General features: G+C 40.0%; 1 protein-coding gene across 2 annotated transcripts in view; it reads right to left on the bottom strand.

Moving 5' to 3' along the window:
- LOC140486372 (interphotoreceptor matrix proteoglycan 2-like) overlaps nucleotides 1-13,363 on the bottom strand; it is an 85,408-nt gene extending 72,045 nt beyond the window's left edge. For both annotated transcript variants that reach the window (XM_072585414.1, XM_072585415.1), the window contains exons 1-4: nucleotides 13,237-13,363; nucleotides 13,000-13,075; nucleotides 10,526-10,747; nucleotides 2,015-2,181 (exon numbers count right to left, since the gene is read on the bottom strand). In XM_072585414.1, coding sequence (XP_072441515.1) covers nucleotides 2,015-2,181; nucleotides 10,526-10,747; nucleotides 13,000-13,063 — 453 coding nt within the window. In that variant the 5' untranslated portion in view covers nucleotides 13,064-13,075; nucleotides 13,237-13,363. The remainder of the gene's footprint in view (nucleotides 1-2,014; nucleotides 2,182-10,525; nucleotides 10,748-12,999; nucleotides 13,076-13,236) is intronic.
- Nucleotides 13,364-13,932: the final 569 nt, after the last annotated feature.

The following is a 13,932-nucleotide window of genomic DNA, read 5'->3' as shown; positions in this document are numbered from 1 at the left end:
GGGTCCATGTGAATGGTGCCCATTGCCCCTGACACGCTGTTGGCTGGGGGCCAACATGGAAGCTCTCTGCAGCCAGCAATAAGCAGAACTTGCCAGGTACCTGTTCCAACTACCAAGTCAAGAATTATCAGTATCTAGTTTACTTGCAGCAGATGGTGAGATAAGAAGCTGCATACTATGGAGATGAGATTCACAGTTAATCAAGAGGGGAACAAGAAATAATCCCCTTAATAGGCAACCCACCACTGCCTAGTCTCTCCTCAACACCCAGAAATTAATTAAAGTTCCTTGTGATGTGGAAATGGGACTTCTCACATGATTCTGTCACATCTTTCACCATAGCCTGCACCATGCAGGCTCCTATAAGATTCTGGCCCATGAAACTATCTTTGATGAAGGTTTTTGAATAGAAAAGTCTTGTTCACTACTGCCTTTGAGGGAAACAAATCTTCCAGCCATGTGTGTTCTGGCCTATAAGTGACCTCAGACCCGTAGTAATCTGGTGTCTCTGAAATGGCCTCCTAAACTATTCTGTTAAAGGAGATTAAGTATGCATAACTAATGCTGGCTTGGTGACATCTACAACTCAAAGAACAAAAGAAATGAAATGCTGAATACTTGTCTTTGCAATTGTCTAACCCTTTTCAAAATGGCTATTAGTGTGGTAGCATTAAATTCAGGGGTAATTCAGGGCAAAGAAAGCTCTACTTATATGAGTCATTAGGTTACTATGAATAACCAACTCAGTGACTCCATACAAGGGAAATACTTCATTATGTTTCCAAACTCACTGTGTGCCTGTTTAGAAATAGAATGCTCTTGACATCCAAAACTCTACAAAGCATACCATAAGGATGGTGTAATATCTTTTTAGCAGAATTATAAAAACATCTGTTGTGTGAAGCATATTTGAGAATATTGGCAGTGAAGTAATTCAGTTTAATGGGAGAGTAACAATTGTACAGTCGAAACTGCTTATATTATACACTTATAAATTCTTATCACTCTCCTGTAGTTGTCATCATTGGTTTGGACGAGGAACTTAATTGCAAAACTGTCCTGATCTGGCCAGTTCCTGCACTTAGTGAACAAAAATTTTGTTTTGGCAGTGTTAATCATAATCAGAGCAGGTGCAGAGAGAGAGAAAGAAACAGAATCATGTAAACACGTGTTAAATTCCAAGTCTATTTCAATGTACATAGGGATCAATGATAAATGCTACCTAACTTGACATCCCATTTGTGCCATTTTACATGTAGTTTATTTGCTAGTGCTCTGAATATGCATAAAAATACAGCCATCTTAAGAGAATGGACTATAGGTATACCATGCCAGCTGGCCTCTTTCAGAAAATGAGTCAAACGTTCCTATAAAATTCAGACTCTCTTGAGAAGCATATAAGCAGGTTTTCATACCAATTTAACACAATGTTGTGTAGAATTGTATTCTCCCACATTTACAATACATTCTGTAGATTAAAAGGTGAATACAATTGAGAGTTCTGCAGACTGGGAAAACGTTAATCTGGATCCCTGTCTATGTCGAATGACATGATCTGTGATGGGGTGGTGCTAAGGGTATTATAATTTACATCTATGACTTTTAGCTGGAGAAGACAAAAGCAGGCAAACTGCCTACCAACTGATTGTCTTCCAGTGTCCCCTGCTGGAAGCAAGTGTGTGTAAATGTCAAAGGAGAATGCAGCCAAATAATAGGACACACCCCGCCACCACCACCACCCCCCCAATCATTGGCCAGGTCCACACTTGAGGAATAACCGATTGGACAAAGAACTGGTAGGTGACTGCTGCCAATGGACCTCCATGTTAGCATGAGTCACTGTCTTTATACAATTGGGATGGAGAAAATGTAAAGGAAAAATTAAGCAGGAAACGTGCTGGTGGAAAACTCGAAGGAGAAATTGTGAGGGAGAGAAAACAAGAGTTATGTGACAGGAGAGTAATCCAATTAATTATAGAAGAATGTTACATGTCAATTACAATATGAGAATTACCTCCTTCACCAAGGCTTGGTATTCGTCTGATTGGCTAAAATTTACACCAATGTCAAAAATATTTATGATTCCTTGATCACACACATTCATCCAGGCTTCATGTTCATGGCGTGCAGGTAGTCTGTCCCAGAACATTTTGAATGCTTCCCATACTGCCTCCTGGCACACTAAGAAACGTAAACAGCAAGGAGGACATCTGGTGACTCTCAAACATTTTCATAAATTCACAACAAAAAAATGCTCAAACTAGAGAAGCTATAGGAGATGCAAATTCAATTTTAATAGTGAAATGCATTGGAGATTGGAGTGTGTGTTTGTCTTTTTAAGATTGGCTTGGTATCTAACAGTTGTAGAAATCTCTCAGCATGCTTAACAGGCTGCAAACAGACACACTGAGAATTTAAAAGGATTTGCTCACCAGCAAGTATACAGACTCTCCCAAAACTCAGAAGGGCAACTTGGCAACAACAATAGGTAAACAAACTTTAAAAGTGCACTTAAATTTACATGAATGTAACTATCTAAAGCAAAGTTAAGGTCCCCCAGTGCCTGAATGATACAGCTCAGATTATTACTTCTGCTCTGGACGGTTTCTTCGATCCAATCTTCTGTTTGCAAATGTGGCATCCCGGAACAACCCTGATCACAAACAGACCCCACAGCCTCTCCCCCCCCCAAAAAAAGCCATTAACAAATACCCATTAGACAATTGATAAAGACAAATTTGAATCCTTACCAGATGGAGAGCAGATACCAAGACCTCCTTCATGGAAGTAACATTCAAACTCTGAAAGGCTTCAGTCTGTAACTATCATCATTCTAACCACATAATAGACACGCATCTATTGAGCAGCATCTTAGTCAGTTGGTGGTGTTGATTATTAAGGCACTAATCAATCAAAGTCAGCTCTGCTGATTGGGCATGGGTCATGTTCCTTTGTAGGGCTAACACCAGGTGCCCAGAGAAACTGTTCTATTTGGAATTGACTTGCAGCAGGAGATTCCCAGGAGGTCAGCTGAAATGTTCTAAGGACAAGGTCAAACATACTCGCTGACGCAAGGGAAATCCCAGCTTTTGACCAATCAAAACAGAGGAGATTCTTTCAGCAATGCACTGAATTTATCGAGGGACTTCATCAGGAAAGTACAGAGGGGAAGACGAGGCTTTGGAGGGATCACACAAGCTACCAATCAATCAACCTACCAAACCTCTCCAACACCACCTGCCTGACCTGCAGCAGAGTCTGCAGATCACATACTGAGCTTCTCAGAGCCCATCAAACTGGAGGGAAAGCAAGTCACCCCCAATCCTGAGGCACTGCCTACAAGAGGTATTGAATGTGGAGAATGCAGTTCAATAGAAAATGTCAGGCTCCTTTAGTCCCACTCAGTTTAGACATCAGACCTCTGTTCTATGATCTTGAAATCAACAATTAACAAGGCCCTCCAGCAGCCTTTGAACAAAAGTTCCAGGTGTCCTCATTAGCAATATGATTTGAATCTCGGTACCATTAAAGGACTTGTGCAGAAGAGCTAATAAAGTGCCAGTCAATTTGATGTTGGAGACTCATATACCACCTCCCTCATCCCTAACTGCATGGCACTTGTTCAGGTTCATTAACAAAATGACATGTTCTTTAAAGTTCACAGAGTCACTATGCCTACTAACAATTAATTAGATTGAATGGATTTTATCACTTCTGCTTGTACTGCATAGGAAACACACACTTGTCAGGATTCTATGATTCTATGAGCCTGATGCTATATTCTGATTAAGCTCTCAAGTTTATCTGCAATGTTGGTGAGGATGAGCAGGAAGCTCAGCACAAAGTTGTGTGCCAAGTTGGAGCTAGACTCCTCCATACTCTGAGGTATTAATTATGGGCTTCCTTGTGGACTTTCAGATTCATCAGGTAGTAGAAAGTGAGGACTGCGGATGCTGGAGATCAGAGTCGAGAGTGCGGTGCTAGAAAAGCACAGCAGGTCAGGCAGCATCCAAGGAGCAGGAGAACCAACATTTCAGGCATAAGCTTTTAATCAGGTCATTCCTGATGAAGGCATTATGCCCAAAATGTCGATTCTCTTGCTTCTCAGATGCTGCCTGACCTGTTGTGCTTTTCCAGCACCACCATCTCAACTTCCAGACTCATCAGCCTTGTTCTGCTGCCTGCTACATTCAAGCCTTCATTTGAACCCTCTGCAGCCAAACTGATCATGTATGCCCACAGCCTCTGGTGACATGACAGGGCATTACTATTGTTGTCTGGCTGTCGACCACTTGTGCCCAATGTCTTCCCACATGCAGGTTCCACATTTAAGGCATTCTCTAACAAATGTAGAACATCTGGGCTGGTGACTATGAACATGTGGCAGTATTTCTTCTGCATCATCTTGCAGCCCACCTCTTGTTTTTTCACCATTGACAGACCAGGTTACAATTGGATATCCAAGAGGAGGCAGCAGCACACAGATAGGATTGTGGGGAGGGAAGAAGCAAGAAATGAATGCTTAGATTAACTGAGAAATGAAATGTGAAAAGCAGTATTAGGTATGACAATACTGTCAGCTTTCAGATTGTCAGCCTCACAACTTGCCAAGGCCATAACCTTGGCTTTTCTAATGATAACAGCTTCTATCTCCTCCACTGAAGTGAGGACAAGCAGCCATACTTGCCCTCCCAGAATACAGGCCACTGCTTAAGGTAATGAATTCCTTTGTCATGCGACAGAGAGGGAATTGCATCAATGAATGCGATGCAATGTGTTTATATGTTCTGGCTGTCACGGTTGAATAGCTGGCAGTCTGTATAAACTGTAAGGTGTGAGGGTTGCAGCAGTGTTGAGGATGTGAGGGTGAATGTGAGCTATAAGTTGTGATTGATAGGTGAATGATGGTGATGTGATGCATTTTACAGTGTGGGAAGTTAGAAGTGAAGTGGCAGGTGATGCTTGAAGTTACGTGACCTACATGACTGGTGTAAGGTAATTGAGCCTATTGCAGCACTGCACCCAGGTCCTTGGGGATAGACTATTGGTATTGCCTGGACCCACAAACTTCACAACGTTTGTCTGGAGGAACTCCAGGCCACCTGTGGATAGATGACAGCTTTCTTCCTCACCAGCTTCAGCACCAAGGCCAGTTGGAAGATCTTGGAGCCCATTGCCAGCCAATTTTGAGCATTCACTGTGGTAAAGACTTCCCTTTGAAAAGACTTCCAGAACTTTCTTTAGCTGAAATGCACCTCCTTTAAGAAGTGCCAGATGGCAGTGAGCAGAATGAGCTACCTTTAATCCATCCCAGCTTGAACCCATGACTTTGTGTTTCTTGTTCTGACACGCAACCAATCAAGAATAAGCCGATAACTGACAGCAAACTACAATGATTTACTTTAGGAGGCAGCATGAGATTTACATTTTGCCGACATCAGAATCAATGGGGATAGGGTAATCTTGTATCAGCATGCTACTGTCTGTATTCAAGTTCTGAACAAGTTCATAAGCTGTGATACTGTTACAATGTCTGTGTATCTTGTGTATTTAGCAGGATCTTGCCTAATCTCTCCTACTGACTTTGTTGTTTTATTTTGTATACAAGATGGAAATCAAGTGGATGGCTTTTAGGGAATAAAGTTAAATTCAATTAGAACACACAGAACTTGCCCCTGTACACCATAATCATATGAAAATTAATGAATTTCACTGGAATTTACAACAATGCATGTTCAATTCATATTGTTATAAAGTCTAAATCTTCGCCAAATGTAATGAGTAAAGACAAACAGTTATTTGGTTTCATTATGATCTCACCTCCCTCCCCCCACCACCACCCCCCCCCCCCCCCACCATCAACATTATGAGGGTTCTCATTGATCAGAAACTCGACTGGACTCACCGTATAAACACAGTGGCTACAAGAGCAGGTCAGAGGCTAGGAACACACCTCCTGACTCCCCAAAGCCTGCCCACTATCTACAAGGTACAAGTCAGGAGTGGGATGGATTACTCCCCACTTGCCTGGAGGAGCGCAGTCCCAGGTACACTCAAGCAGCTTGACACCATCCAGGATAAAACATCCACTCCCTCCATCACCAATGCTTCACCAAAGATCCTCAAACTGCACCTTCCATGCCCATGACCACTTCCGTCTGGAAGGACAAGGGCAACCACCACTTTCAAGTTCTCCTTCAAGCCACTCAACATCCTGACTTGGAAATATATCACCATTCTTTCACTGTCACTGGGTCAAAATCCTGGAATTCTTCCCTCATGGCATTCGTGGTCAACCCACAGCAGTTCAAGAAGGCGGCTCACCAGCATCTTCACAAGGGCAACTAAGGGACGGGCAATAAATGCTGGCCAGTCAGCAACACCCAAATCCCACAAATAGAGTCATCGTCATAGAGATGTACAGCACAGAAACAGACTCATCCATGCTGATCAGATATCCCAACCCAATGTAGTCCCACCTGCCAGCACCCGACCCATATCCCTCTAAACCTTTCCTCTTCATATACCCATCCAGATGCCTTTTAAATGTTGCAATTGTACCAACCTCCATAACTTCCTTTGGTAGCCCATTCCACACACACACCACCCTCTGAGTGAAAAATTTGCCCTTTAGGTCTCTTTTATAACTTTCCCCTCTCACTCAAAACCTATGCCGTCTAGTTCTGGACTCCCTCACCCCAGGGAAAGCACCTTCTCTATTAACCCTATTCATGACCCTCATGATTTTATAAACCTCTATAAGGTCATCCCTTATGGAAAATAAAGAGCATGAAAGCATGGGAAGGGTTAAAGCATGAAGACCACTGGCAATCTGTTGCAAGGAATCTGTGGAATGCAGGATGGGATAAGAATAGTGGAATGCTCTAACACCAATTAGCAGAGTAAGGTTGAGGCTGAAAGGTCCCTATGGCGAGATGAGATAACACAATTAGTAAAGTAAGTTTCCCTGTTAAGTATCATTGTGACAAGATTGGGACCATAAATATTTGGGACATGACATTAAATATCTAATTAATAGTTAGTAGAGTCGGCTTGAGACAGGAGACTATTGTAATAGATGGAATAGCTAAATATCTAATCATGACAGCTTAGTTCGGAATGGAAGATCACTGTAGCAGAGGTGATAATAAATATCAAATCATGACAAGTTAGTCTGGATTGGAAGATCACTGTAGCAGAGGTGATAATAAATATCTAATCATGACATTAGGAAAATATTAAGTAGGGTCTGGAATGAAAGACCACTGTTGCAAAACGTTGACACTAAATATCTAACCATAATATTAGAATAACATTAAGTAGAATGTACAACTTAAAAGATAATGGGAACTAACATTACTGGTTTATTGTGTAGCTAGAGTGAGGTACTTTGATTAATATAGTTGGACATGCTAATAAGCTAACAAAAACATGATAAAAAAAAGATATAAAAAAACCACAGACCCTGAGGTTCATGGGCATTCGAGAATCTGCTTTCTCAGTGTCACGGTTTTTTGTTTGCAAATAAAAGACCTACTTCTTGAAGAACTCTCTGCGTCTCCTGGTGATTCTCTACATTTTCTCCACAACACCCTCAGCCTCCAATGCTCCAGGGAAAACAGCCCTAGCCTGTTCAGCCTCTCCCTATAGCTCAAATCCTCCAATCCTGCCAACATCCTTTTAAATCTTTTCTGAATCCTTTCAAGTTTCACAACATCTTTCCGATAGGAAGGAGACCAGAATTGCACACAATATTCCAAAAGTGGCCTAACTGATTTCCTGTACAGCTGCAACATGATCTCCCAACTCCTGTGCTCAATACTCTGACTAATAAAGAAAAGCATACCAAACACCTTCTTCACTATCCTATCTACCTGTGACTCCACTTTCAAGGGACTATGAACCTGCACACCAAAATGTTTGTTGACTGTAGCTGTGACATTTCTCCCTTCCTATAACTTCCATCCATCACACCCCCTTGCTCTTGTAAATTGCTCATTGCCTCTAACTGTCTCTCCAACCATTCCATTCGATCTGATAGGATTCGCAACCAATGTCATTTATTGCAGATATAATCCTCAGTGACACGTAAACTTCCCCAAACTCCCACATCCGACAAGAGCATATCACTCTACTAAGGGCCATTTTTGCTTCTTCCAATCTGTAGATCCAGAAAATAGCCCCAGGCTAACTTAATACTATGAATAAATAAATAAAAATAATAATTTGTAACTGCATGGAAGGTTCTTTCACATACAGTAATAGTAAGCCCTTCTGTAAGCAATCTGAGCAGCTTACATCCAGGACTGTGCCTACACAACGTAATGATAATAATATAATTATACTATAGTTTTACCTGCTACACAGAACAACCTGAGTGAAATGACATCAAATCTCCCTATGAACCAAACTTGATGTTATAGCTTTCATACATGCCCTTCTTCAATTACTCTGAAGATGGACGTAAGCAATTAGTAGACCAGGCCAGGTACAAACTGTTAAGCCATTTCATTTTATTTTATATAAAAACCAGAAGAACTGCAGATGCTGTAAATCAGAAACAAAAACAGAAATTTCGAGAAAAGCTCAACAGGTCTGGCAGCATCTGTGCAGAGAAAGCAGAGTGAATGTTTTGGGTCCAGAGTCCCAGACCTGAAAACGTTAACTCTGATTTCTCTTTACAGCTGCTGCCAGACCTGCTGAGCTTTTCCTGAATTTTGTGTTTTTGTTTCATTTGTTTACATAACTGATCATGCAGAATAACGGAGGTAATTAAATCTCACTTTAACTTTACTAATCATAGAAGCCTCCTTAGCAACAAGGATATTGAAAAGTACATTGCATTATCTCTACAAATTAGATTTATTAACTTTTTCCTAGTTAGACTTCTGATTCTGTCTGACTTTGTTTTTGAGATATGCTCCACTGAGCAAAGCTTCCTCATCAGTATCAAACAAATAAAAGAGAATGTTAAAGGAACTGAATTGGTCTGGCAGCATCTGTGCAGAGATAAACTGAGTTAACATATTGAGTTTGGTATAATTCTTCATCATCAGTCAGCTGGTGGGTTAATTGGCCATTTATCTGTGCCTGGAGGTTTACAGTTCATGACCAGTTTTGTCAATGCAGAACTCCATTAAAATATTTTGTCCAACCACAGTGACTTCTAAGCTGCTGCACAGCCATGTACACAGGCTATGTGCCTCTATATATCTCTCCCTCTATACGTAACTCAGTGAGAGGGATAACTTCTGACTACTTCAGAATCAGTGACTCATCATTAGAAACATTAAAAAAGGGAGGTAGCTGGCTTATTCAAAGTGCAAACTTAAACAATGTTGGGAGGGATGTCCTATGAGGAGAAATTAATAGCCCATTATCATTGGAATTTAGAAAATTAAAATGCTATCTCCTTGCAATGTGTAAAATTCTGGCAGACTTGACAGGATACATAGGAGACTGCAGATGCTGGAGATCAGAGTCAAAGAGTGTGGTGCTGGAAAAGCACAGCCAGTCAGGCATCATTCGAGGAGCAGGAGAGTCGATATTTCAAGCATTTGCTCTTCATACTGATGAAGACTTTTGACGGGATAGATGCTGAGAGACTGTTTCCTTTGGCTAGACAGTGGAAGGTGCACAAACCCAAGGTAAGTGGTTCAATATTCAGGACTGTGATGAAGAGGGTGGTGAATTTTGGAATCCTCTATTCCAGGAGCTATGGCATCTTACGTCAATGAGTTTATTCAATACATAAATCATTTGGGTACGAAGTTGGATCACGAGATATAAGAGTTGAGCATGAAAGTAGAGGTCATTTACGTCAGTAGCATACTATTAACACCCATTCTGCATCTATATCTTTCCTGTAATACCATTAGCACTCTTTTTGTCTTTTGATCTGGGCACTCTCACTACCTATTTCAGTTGGTCCTCCCTCCCATTTGCCAATTGCATTAAAATGATCATCTTCCGGTCTACTTCAGATCCAAAGAAGAATCACATTGAATTCGAACCATTAACTTTATTACTCTCTCCACAGGAGCTGACAGACTTGCTGAGCTTCCCCAGCATTTTCTGTTTCTATTTTAGAATAGCCATGATGTTATTGAATGATTGAGCAGGCTTGAAGTGTAGCATGGCCTATTCCTACTGCTATTCTTCTTATATCCAAAGCATCTCTTGCTGTTAACAGAATGAATAAATGACATCTTGGTTTAATGGAGTTTCATTTGACCTTGATCAAATCAGTCTGCAAGAGACTATTTGCAACATTTCACAATCTAGCTCAACTGGCTCTAATATATGCTGTTAGTGTCAACAGAGTTCTTTTAATCTGTGAAATGCAGTTTTTTAAAATACAAGACTAGAGCACAAATCATTCTTAAATAATTTCTGTGAAGAAATAAATTTTTAAAACTCCCAAAATATGACAGGGACACACAAATGGGCAAAAGTATTACACAATAGTGAGATGCCATTGATGAGGACTTGGAAAAATTTAAATAGGCAATGGGAATTTTCTTACCTCTCAGTTTATAATATTTGAGATAATTGCCAATGGCTTGTGAAATTGTTTCCTCTGGACATAGTTTAACACCATTCGGAAATAAAAAGGATCGTTTTTGTCTGTAAACCAAATACTTCATTTGCATGTCGCTCACAGTCACAGAAGATTGAATGTCGCCACGAGAAAGACTTCTGGAGCCTTTGTGCAGTCTACTCTCATTTGATATTGTCTTTAACACAACTGAAACAGGCAAATTTAAATGGTTATTCTGTTGATCTAATTGTTAACGCATTGTACTGTAAACAACAGCATTTCCACTCTGAATATTTAGTTTACAGTGCCTGAGTTTTTAACGACCAAGGCTATTCACAGAGTTAAATAATAACAAATGAAATCAGAAAATATGAGGAACTCCCCAACCGCACCAGAAAAAATATTAAGAATTAACAGCTGCATCAAATAAAGATAGAATTTGATTTTTGAATTAATAGAGTAAGAAAATGCAATCCCCTTCAAAGAATTTGTAGAAGTTGCAGAATCCTATGTGATTAAAAGGACAGTATGGCTTGAGGTGTCACTGGAGAACACTATTCTTTAATGTTTTGTGTCTAATTGTGTATGTTAATCAAGAAGACCTCATTGTCACAGTACTAGCCACGTTTTGAAAAAAAGTGCATCAAATTATACCATCAATAACAACAAAACATTCATGTTGGATTTCTCAACTTATTCAACAACTCCGAAATGCTAATACAGTTAAACTAATTTATATTAGGCAGGAAAATATATTGCAGATGCTGTTAATTAGAAATAAAAATAGTGCTGGAAATACCCTGCAGATCTGGCAACATCTGTGCAGAATGAAGCAGAGCTAATCTTGCAAGTTCAAGATGACTCTTCTTCTGAATGCTGCCAGACCAGCTGGGATTTTCCAGCACATTTTAAATACAAATGAAATTTTAAAGTGTACTCACAGAATTTTGATAATTCTCAGGTCCTGTAATCAAAATAACTCAAAATTGTCTTATTTAAAATGTTCATTTATTTATAGCATCACATTGTTAACATTTGTAATTATAATGATTATCAGAATCATTAGAATGAAAATAAGCAGAACTTATAAATTAGCAGCATTTTAGATAACACCAGAACGTAACTTGTGAGATTGTTTTGAATCTTTTAATCAGAATTCCAACCTATGAAGGGTCGACTGATTACCAAACAACCTGAATTTATTTCACTATAGTTTTTTTTTAAATGCTCTAATCTGATAAGTATTAGTCAACTGCTATAAAGTCTGCTCTAAACCTCCACAATAGAAAGTGCACTTTCTTCTGTTTTCATTTTGAACTGACTGAAATGAATTTCTTTAGCAGGTTTTTTTGGTGAATAATGGAGACATACAGGATATAAAGGTCCCATGTTCATTCTCTTGGGTCTGTACTGAGCTGCCTGCTTTCAGACAGGGCGGTAACGGTGATGTTAGCTAGCCTCGATCTTCCTGTCTATAAAACTAGGAAAACGGCCAGGTTTTCCACTCATGATCATCACCAGCCAGAAAACCAGGTAAATGGACTTAGGGTGGAGACAACACATTGCTTCGTTGTGGTATAACCCACAGAGTAATATGCTGAGAACACTTACTGTCAAGGTTCAGACATGAATCATAGTCAGTTTGTGCCAGATACAGGAGAGGCAAGGGACAAAAGAAAATCTGTTCCGAGAACTAAAAAGGAGGCATTTAAAAAATAAAATTGCATTTACTTCAGCACAATTTGGATTCTCAAATTAAAGACTTCTACTGTATGTGTTTTTCACAGGCACAGGATTTCCCAAAGTGCTTTACAAACACTGAGGCACTTTTGAAGTACAGCCATAACTGTCAAGGTGCTCCCACAGACAGCAGTCTGACATAAGCCAGAGACATTTTTTTTTGTGTGGTGTTGATTGAGGAATAAACTTTGGCTGGAGCACTCGGAATAATTCTCCCGTTCTTCTTGATAATAGATTAATGGAATCTTTCCATTCCACCTGAAAGAGCAGACAAAGCCTCACTTTAAGGTCTGGCCCAAAAGGCAGCAGCTCTGACTGTGCAATACTGCATCAGCACCGCACCAGAGTGCCAACTTTCAATGACTTGTGTCATAGAGTCAGAGAGACTTACAGCACAGAGAAAGGCTCTTTGGCCCATCCTGTGTGCACAAGTCAGGAACATCACTCTGACTGTCTAATCCCATTTTGCAGTCCATAGCCTTGTACGCCATGGCATCACGTATACATCTAAATACTTCTTCAATGTTATGAAGGTTTCTGCCTCTACCACCTTCCCAGGCAAAGTGCTCAATTCTCGCAGTGGGGCTCTGTACTGATCTCAATGCATGTCTGTTAAAACAATACAAACATTCCAATTTCTTGGTTGCATTAATAATGTCAAATTTAGATATGGTACATTATATGTTCTTTTCAGTTGAAATGAGCTGAAAATCTCTTACCTGAATGCGCCAGTAAATTAGATAAAAGGACTAACAGGGTCACTCTGCACCAAGAACCAAGCATTCTTCAGCCTCACTACAAGTTAAAAGAATAAAGAGACAATCAAAGAAACGCAACACAAGCTGGTAACGAGATCTGTGTAAATTCTACAAAAGCTTCATTGATAGCACCTTGTTCGTTAGCAGTGAGGATCTGAGACAACCTTTTTAAATATCCCATCCATATTTGTAGCTCACCTTCTCAATATGTGTTCATGATTTTAATGGAAGTGGAAGAAAGCTCCAAGGAGATTTGGTCTTGAAGTGAGCTGCTCTTGCTGCTGGACGCGATTTCAGTGACCGCGCTGTCTCTCTAATCGGCTTTCCTAAGCTGTTCCCATTCTAGCGAAGGTTTCAGGTACGGGCGTTAGCTGGTTTAACAAGAAATGAGCGCGCATACCAGCAATTTATCTTAATGTGTATCTTTCAAAAATCATGACGACAAAACTTGCAACACTACCGTGGCAATACTCCTCAATATTGTATTATACAATTGGCATGTCAATAATAGGTTGGTGTCAATGGTATTCCATTCCTGCCAAAGTCACAATTCTGGGAATTGTTTTCTAAATAACAAAGGTGACACTTGGGAGGTTTAGGTGCATTTTTCCAATTACAAACCTGACTAATGAATGTAATTATTTAAGCCTTCTCGATTTTTTTTCTGTCAGAATGTTTCTATGTCATGGCAGCTTTCAATTTAAACATGAAATTACACTATATGGTTAGGGTGGTATTTTACCAGGTTTTTAAGTCAGGGTCCGCTCTCCACCAACTTTTTTTTAAGTTCCATTCTCCTGCTTTTCATTTCCGAGAGTATTTCTTTTTCTGTTTAAGTGCTTATCCAACTCCATTTGGAAACTTACAACTGAAGCTGCCGAATAGTGCGATTCT

The sequence above is a fragment of the Chiloscyllium punctatum genome, chromosome 15 (assembly GCF_047496795.1).
Source record: "Chiloscyllium punctatum isolate Juve2018m chromosome 15, sChiPun1.3, whole genome shotgun sequence".
Taxonomy (NCBI): Eukaryota; Metazoa; Chordata; class Chondrichthyes; order Orectolobiformes; family Hemiscylliidae; genus Chiloscyllium; species Chiloscyllium punctatum.
Note: the sequence above shows the minus strand (reverse complement) of the source record. Positions and strands in the feature narration are given on the sequence as shown.